General features: G+C 40.8%; 1 protein-coding gene across 1 annotated transcript in view; it reads left to right on the plus strand.

Annotated features, from left to right (window-relative positions):
• The first annotated feature begins 527 nt into the window (after positions 1 to 527).
• The window catches only part of DCAF5 (DDB1 and CUL4 associated factor 5), a 68,011-nt gene continuing 43,804 nt past the window's right edge, over positions 528 to 24,734 (plus strand). Inside the window, exons 1-5 of the mRNA XM_069858173.1 lie at positions 528 to 752; positions 10,736 to 10,879; positions 15,154 to 15,190; positions 17,590 to 17,729; positions 21,040 to 21,169. Coding sequence (XP_069714274.1) covers positions 554 to 752; positions 10,736 to 10,879; positions 15,154 to 15,190; positions 17,590 to 17,729; positions 21,040 to 21,169 — 650 coding nt within the window. The 5' untranslated portion in view covers positions 528 to 553. The remainder of the gene's footprint in view (positions 753 to 10,735; positions 10,880 to 15,153; positions 15,191 to 17,589; positions 17,730 to 21,039; positions 21,170 to 24,734) is intronic.

The following is a 24,734-nucleotide window of genomic DNA, read 5'->3' on the forward strand; positions in this document are numbered from 1 at the left end:
CCCCCAAAAAGATCATCTGTTTCCAACCCCTTCAAAAAGATAATCTAGCTCCAACCCCCCAAAAGAGATCATCTGGTTCCAACCCCTTAAAATAGATCAAATAGTTCCAACCCCCCAAAAAAGATCAAATAGTTCCAACCCCCCTAAAAAGATCAGCTGGTTCCAGCCTCTCTCTCCCCGCGGTGAAGGCAGGGGAGAGGTCCCTGTCCCCTCTCCTCCCCTCGCTCGCAGCCCGCTCGCGGCAGCACCTGCCCGGCCGCTCGGGTGGTTGCGGGCGGAGGGCAGCGAGCCCCCCGGGGGCGGCGGGAGCCCAGATTCACCCGTCGCCGCGGGGGCGAGTTGAAAAAGCGCCGCGGCGGCCGCTGTGTGGCCGGGGCGGGCGTCGCGGCCGGAGCCGCGGGAGGGGAGCGGGGCGGAGCCAGCGGGATCAGGAAGCGGCGGAGTGTCTAACACCTCTCTGCCATGGCTGGCTAAAGAAAAAGAATCTTCATAACCATAACAAGGAGGGGAGAGGGGGGGCGAGCGGGGGAGGGGAGGAAGGGGCGGCGGCGGCATGAAGCGTCGCGGCATGCGGTCCGTGGTGGGGTTCCTGTCCCGGCGGGGCGTGGAGGGGGACCCCCTGCTCACCCACGACTTCCAGCGGAGACGCCTGCGGGGATGCAGGAACCTCTACAAGAAGGACCTCCTGGGCCACTTCGGCTGTGTCAATGCCATTGAATTCTCCAACAATGGAGGGCAGTGGCTGGTCTCAGGTAAAAAAAAAGCGGGCGCTCCTTGTCCCTCGCCCCCCTCCACGGAAAGCATCTTCCTTCTCCTCCTCCTGGCGCGGGGGGAGGGCAGCCGCGGCGGCTCTCGGAGTCATTCCTCCACCCCGCCGGTGCCCGGGAATAACGTTTCCCAAGTACAGATCTAAAATGGTTGACAGGTTTTAAATTCTGCTGTTATTGGGGTGGGAGAGGAGAGGGAGCTCCGAACAAAGTTTGAACGGGAGCGTTTCCAGGGCGGGAGGTGGGAGCAGGGCTGACCCCTTATTTGCTGCTCGCCTGCTTTTCCCCCCACCTTAAAAAGGGATTTTAGTTCCCAGGGGGTAGTAGTAGGGGGGACTGTCCCCTTATTTGGTGCTCGCCTGTTTTTCCCCCACCTTGAAGGGGGATTTTAGTGCGTGGGGGTGGGTGGGAGCGGTGCTGCCCCCTTATTTGCTGCTGGCCTCTTTCCCCCCCACCTTAAAGGGGGGGTTTAGTGTCGGGAGGGGGCGGTGGGAGGCGGCCCCGAAGGTTGCATTGTGGTGACATTTCCCATCACGGGGTTCTTTTTTTGGGGGGAAGTGGTGTGTCGATTGAGGCTCCGGTCACTTCGGGGCCACCCCCCGTTCTCTCCTGGGGGAGGGTTTTGTTTTATTCCTCACTCTCGCGTTGCAGAGGGGGATACGTGTGTTTTGGTGTCGGTGTTTTGGGTTTTTTTTTTGGGGGGGGGGGGCTCCATCCCCCTCCCTGCTGTCAGGTGGGAGGCACGGGCTCGGCTGCGACAGCGGGGCTGCCTTCACACCCTTTCCCCCTCACCTCAGCGGGGAAGGGGCTGTGGCCGCCCTTGCTTCCCCCCGCCCTTCCCGGCGGCGCAGGTGCCTGTTTCCCTCCGGGCCCGGCGGTGGAAGGCGGCCACGCGAGGCCGGGGCCTGTCCGGGCGCTGCAGGCCGCGGGCGGAGGAACCGCGGGGCTCCGGCACCGCCGTGCCCGCCGCGGCTTTGTTGGGGGCCGGGTCCCTCCCGGGGCGGGGGAGAGGGTGGCCGAGAGGGGCAGGGGCAGCTCTGGCCCGCGGGGATGGGTTGTAGCTCGAGAAACGACGCGAGGGGTCGGTAAAAAAAGTTGTTAAGGCCGTTTGGTTACCTGTAAGAGAGGGCAGAATGGAAACGCCGCAGAAACGTAGAAGGGAGGTGGTGCACCGAGACCTTCCCAAATTTAACTTTCTTGCCTGAAGAAACTTGAAAGTCTGGTGATTGCTGGAATAAGCGTACATGGAGGATCTCGGTGTTATTGTCAGGCATTATTTCATCTTCTCTACACAACTTTTGAGATATGCATCCATTTATCCTGTGAATATACATATATTCATACACGCACATATATACATGTATATTTGTTTTGGAAGGGAATGCAGATTCATCTGTTCTGAAGACCTGAGACATGCTAGGGTTGGCATGCTGGTTTGTACTAGTCCTTTTCCGCTACTAAGTACAGCTTTCTATTTCTACTTACATAGTGCTAGAGAGGGCTGAAGCGCACCTATTGTTGATTTTTTTGTTTTCCGTAATAAGTGATGGAAACACCATCACTGCTTTCTGTTCGTGCTCAAGAAAGCCTCGGGAGACGCTTCAGGTCTTATCGTGTCATTGATGCACTTACCTATGCTGACGTCCTCTCTTCAGGTAGAAGCATAAAGTGTTGAGGGCTATTAGGGACATTTGAGAATTTCATCCAAACTGCCTAAGTCCAGGTAGCTGCAGTGAGTGAATGGAGGCAGATTTCCCATCAAGTGGACATGTAACAAAGCATATATAAAGGGAACACCTTCAAGCCATGTCCAGTTTTCAATTTGCTAACTTCTCATAAAGCTACAGAATGCTTAAAGGGGACAAGCTTTTCCTCTGTATGTAGCACACAAATGGTACTAGAGCTCTACTCTCCTAAATTTCATGTGATAATTAGGAAGCAAGTTAAAAAAAAAAAAAAAAGAGGCGGAGGTTGGGAGGGGATACTTAAGTTATGTGTATTAGCAGTGCACAAACTGCAGATAATTAAGAACAGACTGCCTTAAATCTGATCTTGTACTGATGACCTGAGAAAATAAAGAGCTCTAATTCTGATAACTGCTTTTAACAAAGTTTTATGTTGACTGTGAGAAAGACTAAGTGAAGACGATTTTTAAGAAGTTAAAATTGCTTAAACAGGGTTTATATTACAGTTCCAGACAGTTTTCCCATTAGGATTTTGGAGAGAACTTCAGTGTTGACCGCCCTCAGCAGGCTTTTTGAAAGCATGTTTGAAACTTTTTGGCATCTGAACTTCTTTAAATCTTGCTGTGGAGGTTACACATTTAATGCTGATTAGTTTTGTTACAAACCATATTTCCAAGTAAAAAAGTTGAGGTCAACAAGCTGGGCTGGGGGGCAATCCTGAGGCTTTTGCTGTACCTGTGTGGAACTCAATAGTGTCACTTTAGAGAGGGGGAGAAAGAGAGAGACACACACACTAATGTTTTGGGGCAGGAGTGCTACAAGAAGGGATGAGCATAAGGACAAGAATTAAAGAAAACTGAGAGAGATGGAAGGAAGAGTCTGATACTCAGGAGAAGATGGAATGTGACAGGTGGAAAAGACCTCTGTCTGCAGAATGACATGAGGGAAGCTTAACATATAAGAACTGTGTAAGCGGGCTAATATCAGTTAAAACTGGCTGCTGGATGGAGTTGAAAGATTTAGTTGAACAAAATGTATCTTTGCAACATTTTTTATACTAGGTAGGGTAGTCTTCTGTTAACAGTTTGAGAGACACAAGACTGTCCGTGCATGGAAATTAAATTCACCATGCAGTGATGTGCAGCTGACTTCTTCCCTCAGATATGCTAAGCATCTGTGTAATAGGCTTTCTTTCTCCCATCATCAAGTTTAGTGGACATGTTTTCCTGTTTATCTGACTGTCATTTTTCATGCCTGCTATCCCTTATAAACATGAGTATCGTTATCAGAACCTCCCTCTTTTTTTTTTTTTTTTTTTTTCCTACTTTAAACTGCACTTTTGAGATAACTTCTGGGGAGTACTGTAATCTGAAGTTTACTTAATCCATGCATATGTACTTTTTCTCATGGCTTCTTTTTTCCTCACCAGATAATGCAAAGCCTAATAGCTCTTCTGCGATCATAAATTTGTAGAGATTGAAGAAAGTACTGGAAATATATCTGTCATTTGGTTACCTTATAAATCTGAAGAAGCATGAGCCTAAAATAGGGCTGTGGGGTGACTTTAGCAAAGGTAGAAAAAATATTTCTTCTGATGTAAGTGGAGTATGTATCAAGTATGTTTATGTCTTGATCTTAGTCTGCTCATATCAAGCAGAGTTCTATGAGGAGGGATCTTGGGTCCAGTTACTACACGATGCTTTCATTAACATCTGAGAAATTATAAGATTTAAAGGTGGTACCAGAAAAGGCACCAATAATTTCAGAGGATAGGAGTTGAATTTTAAGTTAATTAAGAATCATTACCTGGAAAAGTGTCATGTGGTTTGATAGGGACAAGTGCAATCTACAGCATGTGAGTAAAAATGGTCACCTCTTCAAATACACTATAGAAACTAGACTGTAATCTGAATGTTATAATAGGTCACAAAATAAATATCATTAGACATGAAAAAGCATGTGACATAATCTTGCACCCCAATATAGTGCTGTTGGGGACTCAAATGGAGTGCAGTGCTCAATTTTCACCACTGCTTTGAGAAAGATTTGGCTGAACTAGAGAAAGTTCTGGAAAGGGGACAAAGAATGATCAGAGATCTAGAAAAGTAAAAGCCTGAAAGAAAGGGATCCATTTAGTCTGCAGAAAGAATAGCTGAGTAGAGATTCAAGTCTTAAGCTGCATAAAAGTGTTTTTAATTATTATTACATGAAGTTGTCAACTCTGTCCACTGGGAATAGGGCAAAGAAATGGTCTTAAATTATAGGAAGAAAGGTTTTGGGATGCTGTCGGATCTTACACTTCTGCTTCATCCTGTAGGTCATCCGCTTATTTCTTCTCTCTGTTTGTAGAGTGGCACTTCTATAGCTTGAAGTCATTGACTGGTATGAAGCATCTGAACAGGGGGAAGGAATAGGGAGGGAGATGTTGTTTTCCTGACAGTTGATTTTCTGTCAGGCCAATTTCTGTAACCTACTCACCCTCTGGCTGCATCACCACCAAAATGGGAGGGAAGAGAGTAGGAGCACATGGCAAGGGGGAGTGGGATTATATGAAAGGTCAAACTGCACCCTTAGGCTACATATTAGGATAATCTGCCTAATGGCAAGGATAATGAAGCACTGAAATAGGCTACCTAAGGAGGGTGTGAAATCTACCTCAGCGCTGTTTCTTTTAAGAACAAACTAGGGACACATATACTGGGAGTAATTCTGACACAGTCTGAATTACACAGGGTCAATTAAGTGATCAACTTTTTGGAATATCATCCGATCCCACACTCTGTGCTTCCTGCAACTCCTTGAGCAATTAATCTTGTTGACAAGAATAATCTTTTATGTTATGGTTTGGAAATGTTGCCCAATTGCCAAGTAGGTTCTTCAGTGACTAGTCCCAGTACCTGGGAGACAAAGAGGACTAGTGGTCTTTCTTGAGCTTTGTCCACAATCAGCAGGGTTGATGCACCTTAAAACTGCAGGTTGTAAGTCCCAACTGGTATAGTTTTGAAGTGCTTCTGTCAGCACACAAGAACTCAAGTGTGTTTCATGAGCTATGCAGATACTGTTTAGACTGGCTTTGGTTTTGGCAAGGGTATATTCTGGCCCTCTTTGAACCATCTTAGGACTAATAGGAACAGGCTTATACCACAGATAGACAGACCACTGTTAATACAAGATAGAGTCTTCTTCCAAATTTGATTGTATATAAATTTCGTGATTACCTATTTAGAAGGTAACCAAATCAGGAAACTTTTTTTTGGGAAGAACTAGTCCAAAAGGAGGGCAAAACTACAATGTTTTGATTCAGGAACTGTGGAGGCAGTGAGCTGTTTGTGCAGAAATGTGTGCCATGCTGAGTCATTTGGGACTTGCTCAGTTACCTATAATAGGCATATCATACCTATAGTGTTTGTCTGTGCTACTTGGGAAAAAAAAAAAGATAAAAAGAAAAACCCTAAGCCAAAACACAATAAAATAATTTCCTTCCTTCCCCCCCCTCCCCAGTTTTGGGGTATGTAGTATGCACAAACCATTCTGAAGCAGGCAAACTGCAAAGAAGAAAAGGCACTTTTAATTCTTCTGGGAGATCCACTTCGGGGGCAGAGGGACTAGAAGATTGTCAAGAGTGAAAACAAAGTGTTTGTGTACTCAAGAATATATTTCAGGATAACTACCCCAAGATTTGAAATTCAAGCTTTAATTTTAGGTGTGTTTTGTTATGTATCTTCTGGGTAGAATTCCTTAATCCTACCTGCGTTTCTTATCATCGTTAGTTGGAAGGCCCAAAACATTAACAAAGTATTCCAGTGACCTGGGGCAGAGAAGAAATGCATGTGTATGTATTTTATGTTCATATGTGCTTGTAAAAAACCCCAAACAACTGGATACTCTTTTTTTTTAAATTTTTTTTTATCAAGAGTAATATGGGAAGTTGATAAACTTCTCGCCTCTCTGATCACAAGTACTTCTGTGGTCTGACTTCTTTTCCTCTCTCACTTTGGTTTTGAATGTAGAAGCAGGTTTGACCCATAATGAACACTGAAGTATCTGACTCATTAAGTCTTTTAAAATGTGTTTCCTTTCTGAAGGGTATCTGTGGAATGGCATTGTACGATTCTTAGCTTGGTCATGCAAACTTTTGCTTTTGTAATTGTCAGTCATGCAGCCCTAAACAGAATCAGCAAAATAAGAAATAAGTGAAGATACTTTGCAGATGTCAGATTTATTACTTATGACACCATGAACTGAAAAATTCCAAGCTCAAAACTTTGTGAGGCTTCACTTTCTAGGAGATCCATGTGTGGAGCCTTGGCGTCTAAGGTATTTTTATATGAGGCCGTGTATCCAGGCTTCCTAGATACGTAGTAAACCTGTTGCTGTTGGTATGTACTCTATCATGTCAAGAACATACCCTTGCCATACATAGTTATTCTCTTTTGGGAAGTGTTGTGGAATTATCACATTTGTGCAGTGGGTACAGCGTCTTTTGAAAAGTTTTGAAGGCTTCACACATTGTAGAAGGTTGTACACGTTGTGTATGTGCACAAGTAAATCCACTGTAAATCAAAAGCATCTTAATCTGCATTCACTTGATGAACTGTATAGAATGAATGCTATAGGCCTGGAGATACCTCTCATTCTCAGGCCTGTAGCTTATGTTGCATAATGTGCATGCAGTTTGTGTCTGATGAATCGCAGTTCCTTTCTACAGAATGTAAAAGCTCTATGTGCTTGCCTTTTCTTTGCTGTCTACCTGTATACCTTCCCCTACCCGTGTGCCTCCCTCCGTTCTTCCCTCTTAGAATAAGAGTCAGATTTTGGTAGCAGAGATTGCATTTCCTGGTTTGTACTTCTCCTGGTTTCAATCACAAGATTTGCATTTTCTTGGGTATATTTGCCTGCGACTTAACACTTGTTGCTTTCTTGTATGAGGATGCAGAGACTGGTAAAGTGTTGTTCTGCCACATCCTCCCATGACTGGACACATTGGTAAGGGTTTTTCTTTCTGGTGGAAATGGCCTTAAGTCAGAAGTATTTCTGGAATAGTTGAGTTGGAGTTAGAAGGAAACGCGTTTCCAACCCAGTTAACATTTTTGTTTTGTTAAACTTGTCTGTTGCAGTGGCGCATAAGTGGAATAAAACTGAGGCATGAAACAAGGCTGTAGACATTCTCAAAGACAAGTATGTGCAAGACAATAGGTATATATAGATGTATAAATAGATCGCAGAATCACAGAATGGTTTGGGTTGGAAGGGACCTTAAAGATCATCCAATTCAACTCCCCTGCCATAGGCAGGGACACCTCCCACTGGATCAGATTGTTCAAAGCCCAATCCAATCTGACCTTGAACAACTCCAGGGATTGGGTATAACCTTATGTATAAAATATAAAATGTATGTAACACTGTATATGAGATGCATATGCATAGATATACAATAGTTGGAGAAGGGACAGAATTGCATGAGTGTAGGGAATCTTTAAAAGTTCCTAAGGTGAGGAACATGCCAACACGCAGGCAAACATAGTTCTCAGGCTGTTGTAGTGTTGGATACTCGATTGTGAGGCCTTTTGTACTAAAGTCCCACGGGGATCTAGATTTTGGGGGAGAGACAGACATTTGGGTTCAGGAGGAATAGTTGTTTCTAAGCTAGAGGAAGAGGAAACTGGCATTCAAGTATGGGAACTTAGAAAAAAGAAGGTAGTGGCAACTTCTAATGCTGTCGCAGGGTCTTCTGCACAAATTGCAGTCTGTCTCATTCCTACCATACTGTGTATGTGCTGGAAACCACAGTAATGTTTGTTGTCTTTGGATATCTTCATATTTTTGTTTGTATCTGGACTAGATGGGTAGGGGAAACTAGTGAGTTTCCTGTTAAAGTGAGACACCTGAATGGCTGTGCTCTCAGGTAGGAGGATGTGTAGACATTGCAGTGTTGTTGCAAATTGGTTTGCTATGGTAACAGTCGACAACAGTGTGTTATTATGTATTGCCCTGAAACATGTTTTACAGAAGTTTTGAAAGACAATAAATGTAGACTGATAGAAGCAGTGCTGGTGTTCACCAGCCTTAAATGTTGCTTAAATTGTTTGCCAGTTAGTGATGACGTTAAGACCTGGCTGTTGGCAGCTTTGGAAAATAACAACATTAAGTGTGACAATTACTTCTTGATTTTAGCATGACTAATGTCCTGTGTTTCAACGGTCATGTATTTCTATGTCTCCTTACCTGCAATCACTAGGGGGCAGATACAACTTTCTCTCCTGTTTCTGGACAGAAAGGAATCTTAGGTGCCCATCAGTTTAGCTGACTATAAATTACTCTGAGTTTTTTTGGACCCATCACATTTGACTCTTATTCCTAGTACTTATCAAATATATCACAGATCTTTTTATCATGTGTTCTTGTTTGCTCTGTGAAGTACAAAATCAGGAGGAGGAATACACAATTAATTTCATGGAGCATGGGTAAGCATAACATGCAGCCGTACTGTTTATCAAAGTGATTGCCATAAAATCTGTTAGGGGACTTAAAGGCTGAGGGACTGTTAACTTAAAGGATGTTTGGCATAACTCAGTTCCATGGGAAAACTTATTAATATGGTGTGAAAAGTTTTAAGAAATCTGATTAACAGTAGTCATGAATTCTATTTATGCATTTACCTCTTCTTGAAGCAAACGACAGACCACTTAATTTCAATTTCCTTTTTTCTCTGTTTCGTGCCTTTTTCCTTCTGGAAAGAAGGCACTTAGTTTATGCTTTTGATTGTGTGAAGAAGCAGTAAAATGTTTTAACTGAAATCAGCATGTTTCTAATGGCACTTTTGATTTGTGATGCCTTTCTCTTGCATTTGTTATTAAAGACAGATACCAAAACTATTTTGAGTCTGACTTGAAGCCTTTATTCAGATTTTTATAGGCATCCAAAATGGATGTTGAGAGTCCTGGTCCAATACAAACAGTATCTTGAATTTTTTCTTCTCTTCCTAATCAACAAGTCTAATGTAATTCAAGCATGAACAGAGTCTACTATTTACTTTATCTGACTGTTCACCAGTCAGGGAAGGAGGTGTAAAGCTCTAAACTGAGAACTGTGCTTTGTCAAGCAATTGGAAACACAGCAAGCTATAAAGCAAAAGTTGAACTTCTTTTCCCCAGTTCTATTTTTCAGTAGTTCACCTCAGAAATGTCAGTCTTAACCTTTACACATCTAGAAGCATGACGTAACTGTGCATGCTGAAGACTTCTGAATGTTTCAGTAACATCTTTTAATGGCCACGTGTCAGTCCTGTAGCCAACCTGCACTATGAAGACTTTGCGAAGACTGCTAGAGGAGATAAAGTTGTTGGTGAAAGGGGGAAAAAAAGTTCCTGTTTTGTAAATAACCTAAGTGATGCTGGTCACAAGGAGTTGGTGTAGAAGTGTTTTGCCAACATGCATATGTTAATTTGGCATATAATTCATCTGCAGCTTGCCACAGAATTTTATCTACTAGTAAAATTCTGAGTCTCCAGATTGCTATAGTTTGTCACTATGTAGAATCATAGAATCATAGAATAACCAGGTTGGAAGAGACCTACCAGATCATCGAGTCCAACCATTCCTATCAAACACTAAACCATGCCCCTTAGCACCTCGTCCACCCGTGCCTTAAACACTTCCAGGGAAGGTGAATCAACCACCTCCCTGGGCAGCCTGTTCCAGTGCCCAGTGACCCTTCCTGTGAAAAATTTTTTCCTAATGTCCAGCCTAAATCTCCCCTGGTGGAGCTTGAGGCCATTCCCTCTTGTCCTGTCCCTCGTCACTTGGGAGAAGAGGCCAGCACCCTCCTCTCTACAACCTCCTTTCAGGTAGTTGTAGAGAGCAATGAGGTCTCCCCTCAGCCTCCTCTTCTCCAGGCTAAACAACCCCAGCTCTCTCAGCCGCTCCTCGTAAGACCTGTTCTCCAGCCCCTTCACCAGCTTTGTTGCTCTTCTCTGGACTCACTCCAGAGCCTCAACATCCTTCTTGTGGTGAGGGGCCCAGAACTGAACACAGTATTCGAGGATGTGTTCACAGAATGGCAGCTGTTTAATCCAAACTTTTCCTGCTGATTCCTCTGTTTTTGTTAATATTGAGTACCTGACTGCATGGCATGTTAAGGTAAATATGTGTCCATATATCCAAACCCTTGCAAGGTATATACTTTTCTAATGTTGATTAGGGTTTCAGCAGAGCCTTGTATGAATAATTGCTGAGTTAAATAACTTGTCTGTCATCAGTTGACGCGTTTCCTTCTTTCTTCTAGGAGGGGATGACCGCCGGGTCTTACTTTGGCATATGGAAGAAGCCATCCATTCAAGAGTCAAACCAGTCCAGCTGAAAGGAGAGCATCACTCTAATATCTTCTGCCTGGCTTTCAACAGTGGCAATACTAAAGTGTTCTCTGGAGGTAAGGATGAAGAGTACCCTGATTTCACAGAAACATTGTGAATGTCTTAGAGTAGAAGCCATAAACAAAATCCTGCCCCACATGAAAAGTCTTTTCCATAGTCCCCTAAGGGTCTGGAAGATGTCCTTAATCAGCAGATGAAGGTTCTTCAGGAACAAGATGTTCTTTAGCTATCATAACGCTTCCAGTTTCGTCATGCTTCTCCTTTTCCCAAATGCTGGTGTCACCTCATTGTGTCTCGAGATGTCATGAGAATCCTGGATCCAGTCTGCCCCTGCTTGTGCTACAGCCTGTGGAACATGGTCTTTGTTATTCACTCTTAGCTCTACGGAGAGCAGACCCTCTATCCTCTCTGGCATTCAAGCACGATGCTTGAAAATCTCTGCTGCTACTCCCTGATTTTACTGCACCCTTAGATTGCTAATGAAGGACTATTTCCTTCTATTGGGGGATCGCTTTTTCTGACATCATTTTAGTCCTCACTAAATAAGTGCCTTTCTTTTAGAACTGTTGGTGCATTGGGCTCTAATTTGCCTTGCTATTATTCATTTTCCTTAATATAAATCCACTTTTAACAGAAAGTTTAATGCAGTCTTAAAATTAATATAAGGAAAGTGGACATGTACTTGTTCTGGGGTAATAATCCACAGAATTTTTTTTCCTTTCATTACTTAGTTTTTGAAGTGCTGAGGTACAGAGGAAAATTGAATTGAGAAGAAAAAGGCCTGAGACTGTCAAAATGCCATCAGTGCCATTTTCTGCTGTACTTTGTTTCCCCTATCTGACATGAGAATAGAATGGACAGGAATTTGTAACTTTCATCAGTATATCTGTTAACATACAACTAGATTTATTTTAGGATATTTTGAGACTACTTGATCAGAGCCTTTCACTACATTTGTGAACTGCAAATCAATGCTGTAAATTGATTCTCAGCATGTGAATGGTGGAAGCTTCCCGTCCTCAGTGCTGTGTTAAAACGACAACATTGCTTAGAAAAAAAAGACATGACAAATCTTAAGGTGGTTTCAGACTTTAAGGATGAAATTATTCAGATATACTTCTCAGGTGGAGAAAACCTGAAAAATTAAATTAGTGATTCCTATCTTCTGATTCAGGGCACTGCTGTTTTTTTATGAGAGACAGCTGTCCACACTGTCTTAAAATGAATATATCTGCATGACCGATTCCATTGAAAATTTGGGCTGGAGTCTGTTTTACTTTAGTTTGAATTCAGACAAATGGAACCTTACATGAATATTCAAGGAATGAACTGTGCCAAATCTTGCTGGAGGAGCTGTAACAGTATTTTCTCATTTCCAGCTCAGCCCTTTGTACATTGCACTCTCAGTGGCTACTGTTTTCACAGGAAGGGCAGCAGAGTGGTTTGCCTATACCTTGCCACTGCAGTTAACATAGAATTATAGAATGATTTGGGTTGGAAGGGACCTTAAAGATCATGCAGTTCCAACCCCTCCGCCGTAACATCTACAGTTAAAGATTTATATCGCCGATTATGGTGCATTTTTGCTAAGATGCCAGGTTAGATGAGCTGTGGCAGGCGATGCACAGACAAACTGGCCGTTCTCATCTTTTTCCTCCTCCAGGCTGCATAAACACACTGTGCTCTGCCAGAAATTATTTCCAACGGAGGAGTCAGGGACTTTTTCAGCTACTCCACCAAGATTCACAGAGCTCATCTGTAAGGGCTGTGAGTCTGACTCTTGAATTCTTTGTAAAGAGTCATTTTACTGCATGTCCTAGATGCACCATCTGTTTTATCTCTGTTCATAAAATTGGACTAACTATATTTATTCCCCCAGCAGTGTTCTGGGAGATTCTTTAAAGGTCTGAAAGAACTGTGGGTCCTAAGATCTATTGGTCATCATCTCCCCCTGTACTGATATTGGAGTTGTATTCAAATCACAGGAGTCAGAATCCTTAAAGAAAAAAAAAAAGAAAAAACCCCCACAAAACTCTAAAAAAAATACTGTATGGAAACCGGCAGAAGACACACAGAACTCAACTGGTTCTTTAAAAAAAGCTGGCAGTGACTGATGTCTTAAGATCTGATGTCCCTTCCCTAAAGCAGATTTTGATAGCAGAGGAGAAAGGGTTTTCCACTTCAGTACGAACTGAATTGCATCCAAGGACTTTCAAAGCTCTTTGCTTTGAAGGAGCACAGGTGTAACATGCACTACATGTAGCCATTATGAAAGTGGAAGGCAGGAACTGAGTGGGCAGTGTTTTGTATGTCACCTCTGGAGAAAAAACTGTCTCAAGATACTAAAAAGTTCCCATCCCTGGAGAATACTGTTGCCCTTCTCTGTCCACATGTGCTGAGAGCAGAGCTGCATTTGAAATGAAAGATCCCCTCTTAGTAAACTGCATGAAATTTATGTTTAATGTTAGGTATGTGAAAAACTGAAATAAACTTGCAAGGTACTGCATTTATTTCTGTAGGAGACTAATGTGACACACAGGCCACCCTAACTGTGCTCCTCTGTATGTGCTCTGTAGTATTTTGTCCTTGCAGGTATAATTGAAGGGAATTGCAGATACTTCTTGTATTTCTGATTGTTCTAACTGCAATTGTCAAAACAAGAGAGGTTATAAAAGGAGAGTTGCGTATACAAGTACAACCCAGTTATTCTCAATGAAGGATGAACTCTCCTATGTCAAAGTAAAACACTATAAGTGGGAACCCTACTGGGCTGAATAGCCGTGATGTTTTCTTCAAGGAAGAACCAAGCAGTTCATGTTTAGATTTTCATTACCACCTTCTCATCCCACACACAAAAGGGGTTTTTCCACGCGCACCCTCCTTTCATTCTTTCTTTCCCATTTTGGAGCTTGTGATGGAAGGTAAGGTTGATCCCATGATGACTAGAGGCCTGAATCCAGGCATCTAGGAATGATTCTTTTGTTCGCACTGTGTAGAGGGTGAGGAGCAGAAGTATTTGCTGGAAGAAATTTTGTCAGTGGAGAAAGTAGGATACATTTTTCACTACTGAAATATACAGGCACTAGAGGAGTTTTACTAGGTGTAAACTTTGCCTGTAATGTATAAGGGGCAGTTTCCATTGCAATTAATGATCAAAGGACACTTGCATGTAATTGTCTTGCTTATTGTACCATGGAAAAGATGAGCTACTGCAATAATCTGAGGCTGGCGCAATTTAAATAGGAGACTGTGCAGAGAGCAAGTGGATGTAGAAAAATCTCACACCTCGTTAGTCAAAGAGAAACTTTCTAATACTTCTTCTGTAGGGACAGAATACAAATTGAAATGTGCATGGGATAAATGAAAACTGAGTCAACTGAACAGTTGAGAATAATAACATGAAATCTTGCTCCTTCTGAACCCCTGGCTTTGATATACATTAGGAAAGCTTTACTACTTGATATCACAACTACAAAGACGTAATGAGCATAACATTATGACTTTGTGGGCTTTCTGTGCTTTTCTTCTGAATTAAATATAAATGTCTCTAAATATTTCTCAAGAGAAGGTGCCAAATTAGATAAATTAATATTCAGTGCAGAGACAAAAAAAAATAAATTCTGTTGTTACAGTTGAAAAACACTGCATGAGGCAGCGGAATTACTTTGTAGCTGTGACCCTCTTAGTCTGCCTGCATGTGGTTAGTTTCCATTGTATTCAATGGAAGTGATCAAAGAAAAGTGACATAATGATTGTTTGGTTACTTGGTTTGGTTTTTGTTAATACAAAAGAAATTACACTGGCTGTCGTGTTCATGCCTTCTCAGTGGTTAGAAAACCTTGAATGCTGACAGTGTGAACTGGTGGCTTTTGAACTGGGAGCCCAGTGCATTCTGCTTATGGCATCTCTTTTTACCTTCTATTGTCTTTTTATGGAGCATCCTCTGAGCAGGAAGAAAGTTGTATTTGCATGAAAGTCAAAAGTGTTCTGCTGCTTCGTGTAATGTTCTCTTTATTGCAGTTGTCTCGAAACTGAAGCTCAGTCTGAACAAAGAATGATCATTAACACAGTTGAATAGAATTATTTGTTGAGCAGTAGCAGATGGAATGGATTAGTGCATTTGATCATGACTGGAGATGTCACATGGAGCCTTTGACATAACTGAGCAGAGGGCTGACCACTTGGCAACTGAATTGGTCTTCTCTGCTTCAGTTTTGTTTTCAAAATAGAAAATTTTAAAAAATAGTAATTGTTTTGTGATTTTTTTTTTCAGTGTAATGCTTTTTAGCCACTGGAATATGATGTTAAGTGTTTATATTTTTCTTTATAGGAAATGATGAGCAAGTTATACTCCATGATGTTGAAAGGTAAATACACAGTTTGTTTCCACTGATTCAAGAGCCTCTTTAATGTTAAGTCACTGGAGACACTTTGTTTTACATTAATCGTCTGAGAGAAGAGCATAGTGTTTTAATCCTGAAACATGCTTTTTATTTAAATTGTACTCCCCATCACCCCAATTTTTAAGCACTTGTGTTCTGCATCATTTTGGCCTTGGGGAAGAGACTGGTTACTAGATGTATATGCCCTCCTGCCGCTAGCATAGTAGATTCTAAGTAAATTCAGAGACAGATTATTCTGGTACATATACAAGTATTGTGGCACATGCAGGCTTTTTTTTGTTCTGTTTTTCAAAACGCTCACCTGACTTGATTTAAAAGAGCTAGTGCTTGGCCTACCTGACTGCCTTTTAAAACTTAGGCTGCAGCTACCTGATTCTCCAAACTAGTGTAAAGTTTATTAATTTTGATACTTACTTTTTACCAAAACTGCAAAGCAGTTGGGAATTAGGCTTTGTTGTGCTACATCAGCATTAGACTGTTGGTGAAAAATATAATTAATACAGTAGTGGTAATTTATTAGATTGGGCTTCTCCTAGATAGCATGTAATTCTTTTGAGCTTACTGCTTTTGAAGTAGAAAAACTATAAAATTAAAATTTTGGTCTGTACTAATAACTTCTACAGATTTAAGCAATGACTGTTTATATAACATGAACTCAAAAAATCAAGTTTAAAGAAAATGCTGGAAGAAATATATGCAAGAATGGAGAAATATAAAACCTTAAATCTTTGAGTTGCCTGAATCCTGGGTAACATAATTGGGATATATTTCTTGCTAGGTTTTTCCAAAGCATTTTGCATTGAACCGATCCATGTACACTGCCTTCCAACATAGTTTATATCTACTTATTGTGTAAATCTTACATAGGAGCTGGGCAAGAGTAACTTCCCCTTAGTCCCCTAATGCTTTCTCAGGAATATTATGTTATTTTGTTGTGGGTTTTGTGGGTTTGTTATTTTGTTGTGGGTTTTGATTTGGCTTTTTGTTTCTTAATTTCTGGGGTGTGTGGGTTTTGTGCATTTTTTGTTTGGTTTGGGGCATGTTTGGTTTTGGGAGGGTTGTTTTTTGTTTGGTGTTTTGTTTTTTGTTGTTATTTTTTTAATTATCAGTGGACATGTCAAAATTTCAGATGCTGGTGTTTGTTGTGTTCTGACTTGCCAAGCTTCTACAAGATCTTTGTCCTTGACAATTTTCTGTAGAAAACACATTTTACTGCCATCTCTTGCTTGCGTATTCTAGCAATGTCTTTTTGATACGTATGTATTTTTAATATGCTTTTGTCATCAGGAGATTTTTGTAGCTATGCTAAGTCCAGTTGTAATGCATTCAGAATTCATTCCTTTAAGGATATTTGTGTGATCTTCTGAAAGAAACGTTACTAGTCTAACACAATGAATTCTGATTCATTTCTATAGAAAGTTACTCTGTTTTCTTGGATGATAACACTTAGCCTATCAACTGCTTTTTCATACTTTTAAATGGATTTTTCTGTTACTGTTTTCTTGGCCTTAATGAGACAGAACTAGTAGATCACAACCGCGATGTGTGCAAAACACTTAATTTTACATGGAATCTCTTTGTTGGAGCTTCTGTCAGGTATAGGGATTGTATGCAAACTATATTCTCTACAGAAATAATGGGGTTTTGCCAAAGAAATAAAATAATCGCAGCATTTTCTGTCTTAGTAGTTTAGCTTTTGGCCTCCCAGTGCCCTTATGTCCTAGTTTTTAAACGATCTAAAATATTGGAAAAAGAATCAAAGAATGGGCTTTTTTTTATATAACTGCAGAATGGCTGAAATCTAGGTACTTTTGGGGGAGTTATTTTTATTTTGTTCTTTTTTTCTGCTTTTCTCCATGGAAAAAAATACAGGTCTGGTCTGCTGCAGAGAACCAAGAAAACTTATTTTAAAATGACAGCTGGAATGTTGGTCTCTTGTTATTTTCGACTGAGCTTTTGGGCGATACAGAAACCTATATTAAAGAACATATTTCTATCTTGCTTTCCCTTTTACATTAAGTAGTGAAAATTCAGCCCACGCATCCCGATTCTTTTTTCCCTTTCCCATTACTTCCTCCCAAGTTTAATCTAATACAACATGATTTCCATAGTATCTTGCCGTTTCTGAAGTTTTTAATTTGTGGGGTTTGGTCTGAGGTTTTTTTCTTCTTCCTCATAGCATGACATCTTGGTCACTCTACATGGGCTTTTAGTCTGTTTTTTACTCTAATTAAAGAGAAGGGTAATTTTATGCAGTTACATAAACGTTGTCACAAAGTATTACTAGTTAAAGCTGTAAGTATTTTGCTTTTTAAAACAATAGCAAGAGAAGGAAGAATGATAGTACTGTGTGTCTTTTCCAGCACTGAGACCTTGGATGTGTTTGCCCATGAAGATGCAGTGTATGGCCTTTCAGTGAGCCCAGTAAATGACAACATCTTTGCCAGTTCATCAGACGATGGCCGTGTTCTTATTTGGGACATCCGAGAGTCTTCCCATGGAGGTGAGTTCTGTAGATGGAAAAGATCGTTAATTTAGGAAGAATTTGGGAAAGGCAGGGAAAGGAAAAGTTATGTTTATCTGGGATAATTTAAACAGGGGATGTTGGAAAAGAATGAAATTGAGGTGTAGTTCTTGTGGCCAGTGATAGGCAAGCCCTGATCTTTACAGTTCAGTGTTACTGTCTTAAATGGCTTCATAAAGTACCAGCATATCATTCAGGTTAGCATAGAACTTGGTATTAATAATTTTTAACTTGCCTAAAGCAGCAGTGGAGGACACATTTCTTTAATAAAAACATCTTGCTAAATTCAAAATCAGTTAGGAATGTGAAATTTTTTTTTTTGTCTGCAGCCTGGGTTAAAAAAAAAATTGGATGTTTAGGAAGCTGTTACTTTGACTTGAATAATTTTCCGGAGCTATTTACATACTTCTCTGTGACACTATAGTCTATATTATGCATAATGTTTTCTGATTACATGGAAACTTAGAGCTCCTCCGTGGTAGGAGAGAAGTTGAATTCTCACTGAATTCAATCTTTGTTTTCTAAACCAAACTGACTACCGTTGTTTTATGTAACAAACCTGCAGCTTCTCAAAACACTGCAATCCCTATTTTTGCGGCTGCCGCTTTAAGGCTGAGGAATCTCTATTTGGAACTGTGGTTACATAAATTAGGAGGGGAATGTTTCAATAATTGAATTTCTGTACATGAATACCTAAGTAATACTTCTAAATGAAGTTGTGAGTTTACCTCATGCTAAAGAACACAAGGCTGAGGCTTTTAAACTGAGCAGTCTGCAGTCTGCAAGGCTGAGAGATGACCTTATTGCTCTCTGCAACTACCTGAAAGGAGGTTGCGGAGAGGAGGGAGCTGGTCTCTTCTCCCAAGTGACGGGCAACAGGACAAGGGGGAATGGCCTCAAGCTGTACCAGGGGAGGTTCAGGCTGGATATCAGAAAGAAATTTTTCATGGAAAGGGTCACTGGGCACTGGAAGAGGCTGGCCAGGGGGGTGGTTGAGTCACCAGTGAAAACAGAGTGAAGTAGTATTAGCTGTGGTACATTTGGGGCTTTTTTGGAGCAGTCTTAGGTTCTCTGAATTTTAAGTAAAGGGCTTTTGCATGCTTAGGTAGGAGTCATGAGTCAGCATTTATATGTGAGCTCTGCTAATGTTTACTACAATATGATGCTTGTCATTGAGTAATCCTCTTTTCTGCAGTGGTATTGTTATAGGAATAGGCACTGTGCCTGCTCAGTGTTAAGCTTCCCTGAATGACCAGCACATTAAAATCCGGCAAATAACCTCCTAGTTTGAGATTAAGTGCATTAAAAGAAGCTAGGAAATGAGCTCTGTTCCCTTTCTGTTTCTCCCTGTCTTTCACTGCTGAGTGATTTATGTAGTAATTTTTATAAACTCACTTAATTTTTGTTCGGGACGGTGTTGAGTTTCTCACTTGAGAAACATTTTCATACTCCAGTGTATAAAAGCTACAGTTGTGAATGAGCATAAAGAGCAAGAAAAAAGAAATTTCCCTACTTTTCATTAAAGTGACTTAATGTCTCATTAGTTTAGCTCCTGTAATCTCTCTTTAATTTGACAGGCCTAAAGGCAATTTTTGATATCTTAGAAGATAACTGTGGTACCAGGCTAGGCTATTTATTATAAAGGGGTGAAGGAAAACACCAGTAATTGGTGACAATGAATGGGCTAAACAAATGTACACAAATTACATGTTTACTAAAAAAACCCAAACTCCTTTATTTGGCAATCTGATGTAGTTCTTCCTTCCGCTCAGCTAATGCTGGCCATTGCTTCTCAGTGGGGGCTGCCATTTTAGCAACACAGCCTTTTATGTCCCAGCAGCAATCCAATTGGGTGGTGCAGATGCAGAAGGTCAGCTCTTCTGTTAAACCTTATTTGGAACTGCCAGCAGACCCACAGCAGTCTCTAAAGCCTTGGGGCAGGCTGGCAGAACAAAGATTTGCTCCTGTTCTTCCCTTTACCTTTGCCTCCTGTGGCAGTTAATAGCACCAGGGAACTTCAGCCATGGTGAGAGACCTTTGGTTTGATCACTGCTAAACAAATGGTAGAAAGGGAGGACCCAGTCAAGCAGCTTGTAATGAATACAGATGGGGCAGGACAGCCAAAGGTTAACTCTGTCTCAATTGCTTGATGGGCAGTAGTATCAGAAGATATTGGGAATTGAGGAGGAATCTGTTTAGCCATGTTTCACGTGCCTTAATGAGGGATACGAGGAAAGAAAACAAAGTACCTTTGGAGGTGCTTGTGGGTCTAAAGGTGTTTGCACACAGTGGCTCAAATATGGACGGTAAGAGTCTTCCAAGCATTTGAGTAGCACAGTGGCTGCATCAAAGCAAACGGTGAGTGGAAAATTCTGATATAATCACTGGCTCAAAACAGCCATTGATTCTAGTTTATTAGTTGAGTGTAAGAGTGACAGCATGCTACAGAAGATACACACAACAAAGAGAATTAGACTGTGTCTAAAGCCTTAAGGCTAGCAGAAAGATGCAGAGGAGGATGACAGACTCGAGGCTTTTTCCCAGTCTTCATGAATGCAGCATTTTGATGGAATAAATAGGGCAGAGTAGCAGGCCACCATCTTGTTACACTAATCAAGATGAGAGGCAGAGTCTGGATGAGCATGTTTTTAACTGTGTGTGAACAGCAAAAGCTAACTGTGAACGTTTTTATGCAAGAGGAACACCCTTCTTGTCTACTTGTACAGCTGTTTGTATGGCACTTAAGAGGTGGCAGGCTTCTCTTTCCCAATGTTGGTGTAGCTTGCTTTGAGCAGTTCCATACAAAGTTATCTTGCTATTTGTTATATTATTCTCTCATATAAGCAATTGCTGCTATGTTTACAATTTGGGTGATCATCAATGGCTGTGGAAGCTTCCAGGTATGAATTGCTAGGAATCTTTTGGAAGCCCTGTGGTGTGTATTCCTTATTAGATAACAATTTTTTTAAAGAACCTTAAGAAGAATCAAATGCTTAAAGATCAAGTGGCTAGTTTTAAACTCTGGGAACCTTCCATAAGCAAAATGGTATGTTGAAATCCAGTTTGTGTCCTTTTCCATACTTTGGCAAAGTTAATGTGCACGTGGGTGGATTTTAAAACCTCAGTTTTTATATTGCTTTGGATGTGTCATCTTGAGAAATGGTTTGAACGTGTCTTCATATCTTCAGATCTTGTAATGCTGTTTCCATATTAAGCTTCCAAACCCACTTCGTTGAACAGTTGCATGCACTATTTGTTCTTATGTCTGAAATATCAACTTTTTTAACAGAGCCCTTCTGCCTGGCACACTACCCATCAGCCTTTCACAGTGTGATGTTTAATCCAGTAGAACCCAGATTACTGGCGACTGCCAACTCTAAGGAAGGTGTGGGACTCTGGGATATTCGTAAGCCTCAGAGGTAAGATCTAGCTGTCCTCGTCTTATGCTGTGCTGTTTCTTTCTCTTGAAAGGTGATGGCATAACATTCTTTTTTTAAAGCTGGGCTGTACAATGGTAAGAAAAGATGTGGAACAAAGTTCACAGCTATGTTAGTAATGCTGAATTAAGTTATTTTGCATAGTTAACATTCTTCATATGTGCAATCTGATTTGAAACGTGGCTAGTTCTTCAATGCTAAGTTAAGTGATTTCTTGGAAGCCTGCTTGGTTTCACCAGTCTAGATTAACTTGGATTGTTGTGTCAAGTTCATATCATTATATTTAGTACTGGCTTGCTAATACTGGAGGAAGCTGTGTTGGGCACTGGCTGGTTTACAGTTTGTTTTTTCTACCCAGCTCAGTTTTCAGTGGCTGACTAGAGACTGTGGTTAGGGTAGTTTTTTGCTTAACACTGAGGAGAGAGATTAAGTTTCTGTTGAGTTCTTTTTCAATCTTTCAGATTTTGAAAGTAATTTCCTTTTTTAATCATAATAAACAGAAAAAAAAATATTGAGCATTCAAGTAAATGTGTCTCCCTTCCCCCCAACTTTGATATTTCCATGTTTCCAGTTACAGGTATGAGTGCAGAAAGGAAAATTTTAAAAAAGTGAAGAGAGGGGAAAACAGGTGATACTTGTTTTACAGTGCGATAGTCCCAGCTGTTTAAAATCTTACATATCATACATTTGACTTTTCCCTTGCTGAATTTCTTTTAAGTATCTAGAAGTGCATCTCACTAAAAGTCTTCCTGGGTTTGTACTATACAGAGAGAAAAAGTGATTTATATGCAGTTAAATATAACTGGCTTAAAAGAAATTCTAAAATATTTACATATGCATTACAACAGCAAGAAAATTATGGTTTCAGGAGAGTTTATTATTCTTAAATTGCAAACATTAATGGTTTGAATTTCTTTTTATTTTTAAGCTTGAATCAGAATTTGCATGCTGGTGCTGGTGGCTCTAGAGCTCGTTCACGTTTATAGTTTGCCAGAGCCTTTATTGGCAGCTGTTGTACAGTCTGCTATGAAATCTAGGTTTGATAAAATTTAACTGAAAGGGAGTTAGGAAGTTCCCTAAACAATCTTCTCTTATCCTTGTCAAACTCTTTATGTCTAGGTCTTAGTATGTTACTTTCTAACATCAAACTAACTTCAACTGGATAGAGGGAGAAAAATACAAGTCCTTTTACAAGCAAAATACAAGTATTTTGCTCTTACCAAACATCAAGCCAGGTGGTCTCATACTGGTTTTGCAGGATTCTTTGATTTTCAGCTTCTACCTCATTTTGTGATTTTAAGAACTTCTGCAAGTTGAGTTCATCTTGGTTTTGTGTATGAGATAATAGTCACACATTTGAAGACACACATTTTTCACTGTCTTGTGTCATTGTTGTTTCTAATGACAAATATACAATAGCTACAACAGAATTTAATAAGTAGTGCTTTTTGGCAAGTAATTCTTTCTCCAGATATAGCAACAGTAGTTAATGACTTTTGACAAATCTGAATTTTGCAGTCTTTTTTTTTTTTTTTTTTTAATATGATGAAAGGTGAGGGGAAAGGGTGCCTTATGTTATAACCTCAGGGTCATCTTGTAATCTAAAAGTTAAATGTGGGATCTGAGCACACTGTTTAAACATCCCCAACTACAGTGCTGAAATCCCTAGGTGAATAGATCACGTCCTTTTTTTCCACGTGTAGGGGAATGTGTGTAACCCTTATTGTACAGCTGGACAAATACTGTGTATACCATGCAGCTGCTCCCTTGAGTACCGAAGTTAAAGTATTTACACCTACAAGGTGTGGTGTATTGTGTAAAATAGGCACATGCTTCCTGCCTCCAGCCTGCTTGTCCCAGAGGACACGAGAGTGAATAATAAGAGACTGCTCCTTGCAGAGTAAGTGCTGCTGACTGATATTTAGAGCCTCAGATTTGGGCTGAGCAAGCTGTAACTTAAATGAATGCAGATCATAAGTCTGCTTTCAGCTGCCATTTTTCTAGGACAGCCATCAGCTTTCATCCTTTACTTGATCAGAGATGTGCCCAAAACATGACGAGAGGGATACGCTTAGCTGAGGGAAAGCAAATGGCCGGAAGTACTCTGCTGACACTGGAGTTTGTTCCCAGGAAACTCTCAGGGAAGAGAGCTCTTCTGTGTGAGCTCTGTCCTGCTAGTGACCTGCCAAAGCTGGAGTCCCTCATATTTAAATAAACAAGGCTGGATTTTTAATCTTTATTAAAGTAACAGAGCATTTGCCAAAACTCCCACTGATCTCTGCAGGTCTAATTTGCAAATTTAGAGTCATGGAACTTGACTTTAGCGTATTTTATTAATTTGTAGATCAGTCAAGATATAATCCTCACTCCAGTGAGGAAGTGGATGCCAGAATTTAAATTTTTACCTGTGGGTTTTAGTTTGTTACAGTCTCTTTTGGGGGAAGATAGATGATGAACTTAATTATCAGGGGAAAAAAAAAGAAGTTTTTTGTTAAGGATAAAGTAATCCCCCTAATGCTGTAAGTACTTGTGATAGACTTTATACAGAACTGAAGTTGTTACGTGAACGAGTTTGTGGACATTTTCCATGTTCTTCATAGTAATAAAGGACACAAACTATGGTTTCAGGTAAGATGAGTGCCAAAAGTATGTTTGCTGATGAGTTTTTTAGGTGGAATGGGTTAAACAGCCCGGAAGATATCTATAATCTAGGGATAAACAAGAAGCTGCCTGTGTCATGTGCGTGCAAGTGTAGTAGCACAACAAAGAAGAGCTACTGCCTTGGCCGCTTTTCTCATTGTCGAAAACATATGCCAATGGTGGAAATCCTTGCTTCTCTACAGATTTGTAGTTCTCTTTTATACTGTTGTCGATATCCAAGATGTAGCATTGCCTGAAGTGTAGGAAGAATGAGGGAACAGAGGCTTTTGGGGGAAACGTAAGTATTAACTTTCTGAGGCTGTTGAATAGCACAATATATAACCATAGCATAAAATTGTTAGATCAGTCTATCCCTTCCCTAGCCTACCTTTATATTGTCATTGCTGCACATGAAGTTTACGTGTGAGGGACTTTATTTTATGCCATAAGCTCTCGAGGGAGAGCTTTCTTGCAGTGTAATCCTTTGTAATACTGTAGCCTTTGTGGGAATTTTGCAGTCCTATATCATGCAACCTGTGGTGCTAACAGAAATTACTAGATCAGGTAAACTTTAACTGTCTTGTCACAATGTGTGGTAGTGAGGTTTTGATTAGGGGTTGTGAATGGGTAGAAAGATGATGTCCAGATACTTTCTAGTTATTTGCTGTAAATTACCAAAATAATAACTTCTAGCGGGTTAAAGCAGGGTTGCACCACTCCTCCAGTACAGGAAAGGTGAAATGGTCAGATGTAGTTAGTAATTGGCAGCTAGCATAACACTTCATGTAAAATTAATTTTCCCCAACTATTGTCCTGTTCTCTATCAGTTCTCATGTGGAAGCAGAGTTACTGATGCAGCCACTGCTTGATTTGCTTCATAACTGGAGACTATTCCAGATAATCTTGC

The sequence above is a fragment of the Phaenicophaeus curvirostris genome, chromosome 5, assembly GCF_032191515.1.
Source record: "Phaenicophaeus curvirostris isolate KB17595 chromosome 5, BPBGC_Pcur_1.0, whole genome shotgun sequence".
Taxonomy (NCBI): domain Eukaryota; kingdom Metazoa; phylum Chordata; class Aves; order Cuculiformes; family Cuculidae; genus Phaenicophaeus; species Phaenicophaeus curvirostris.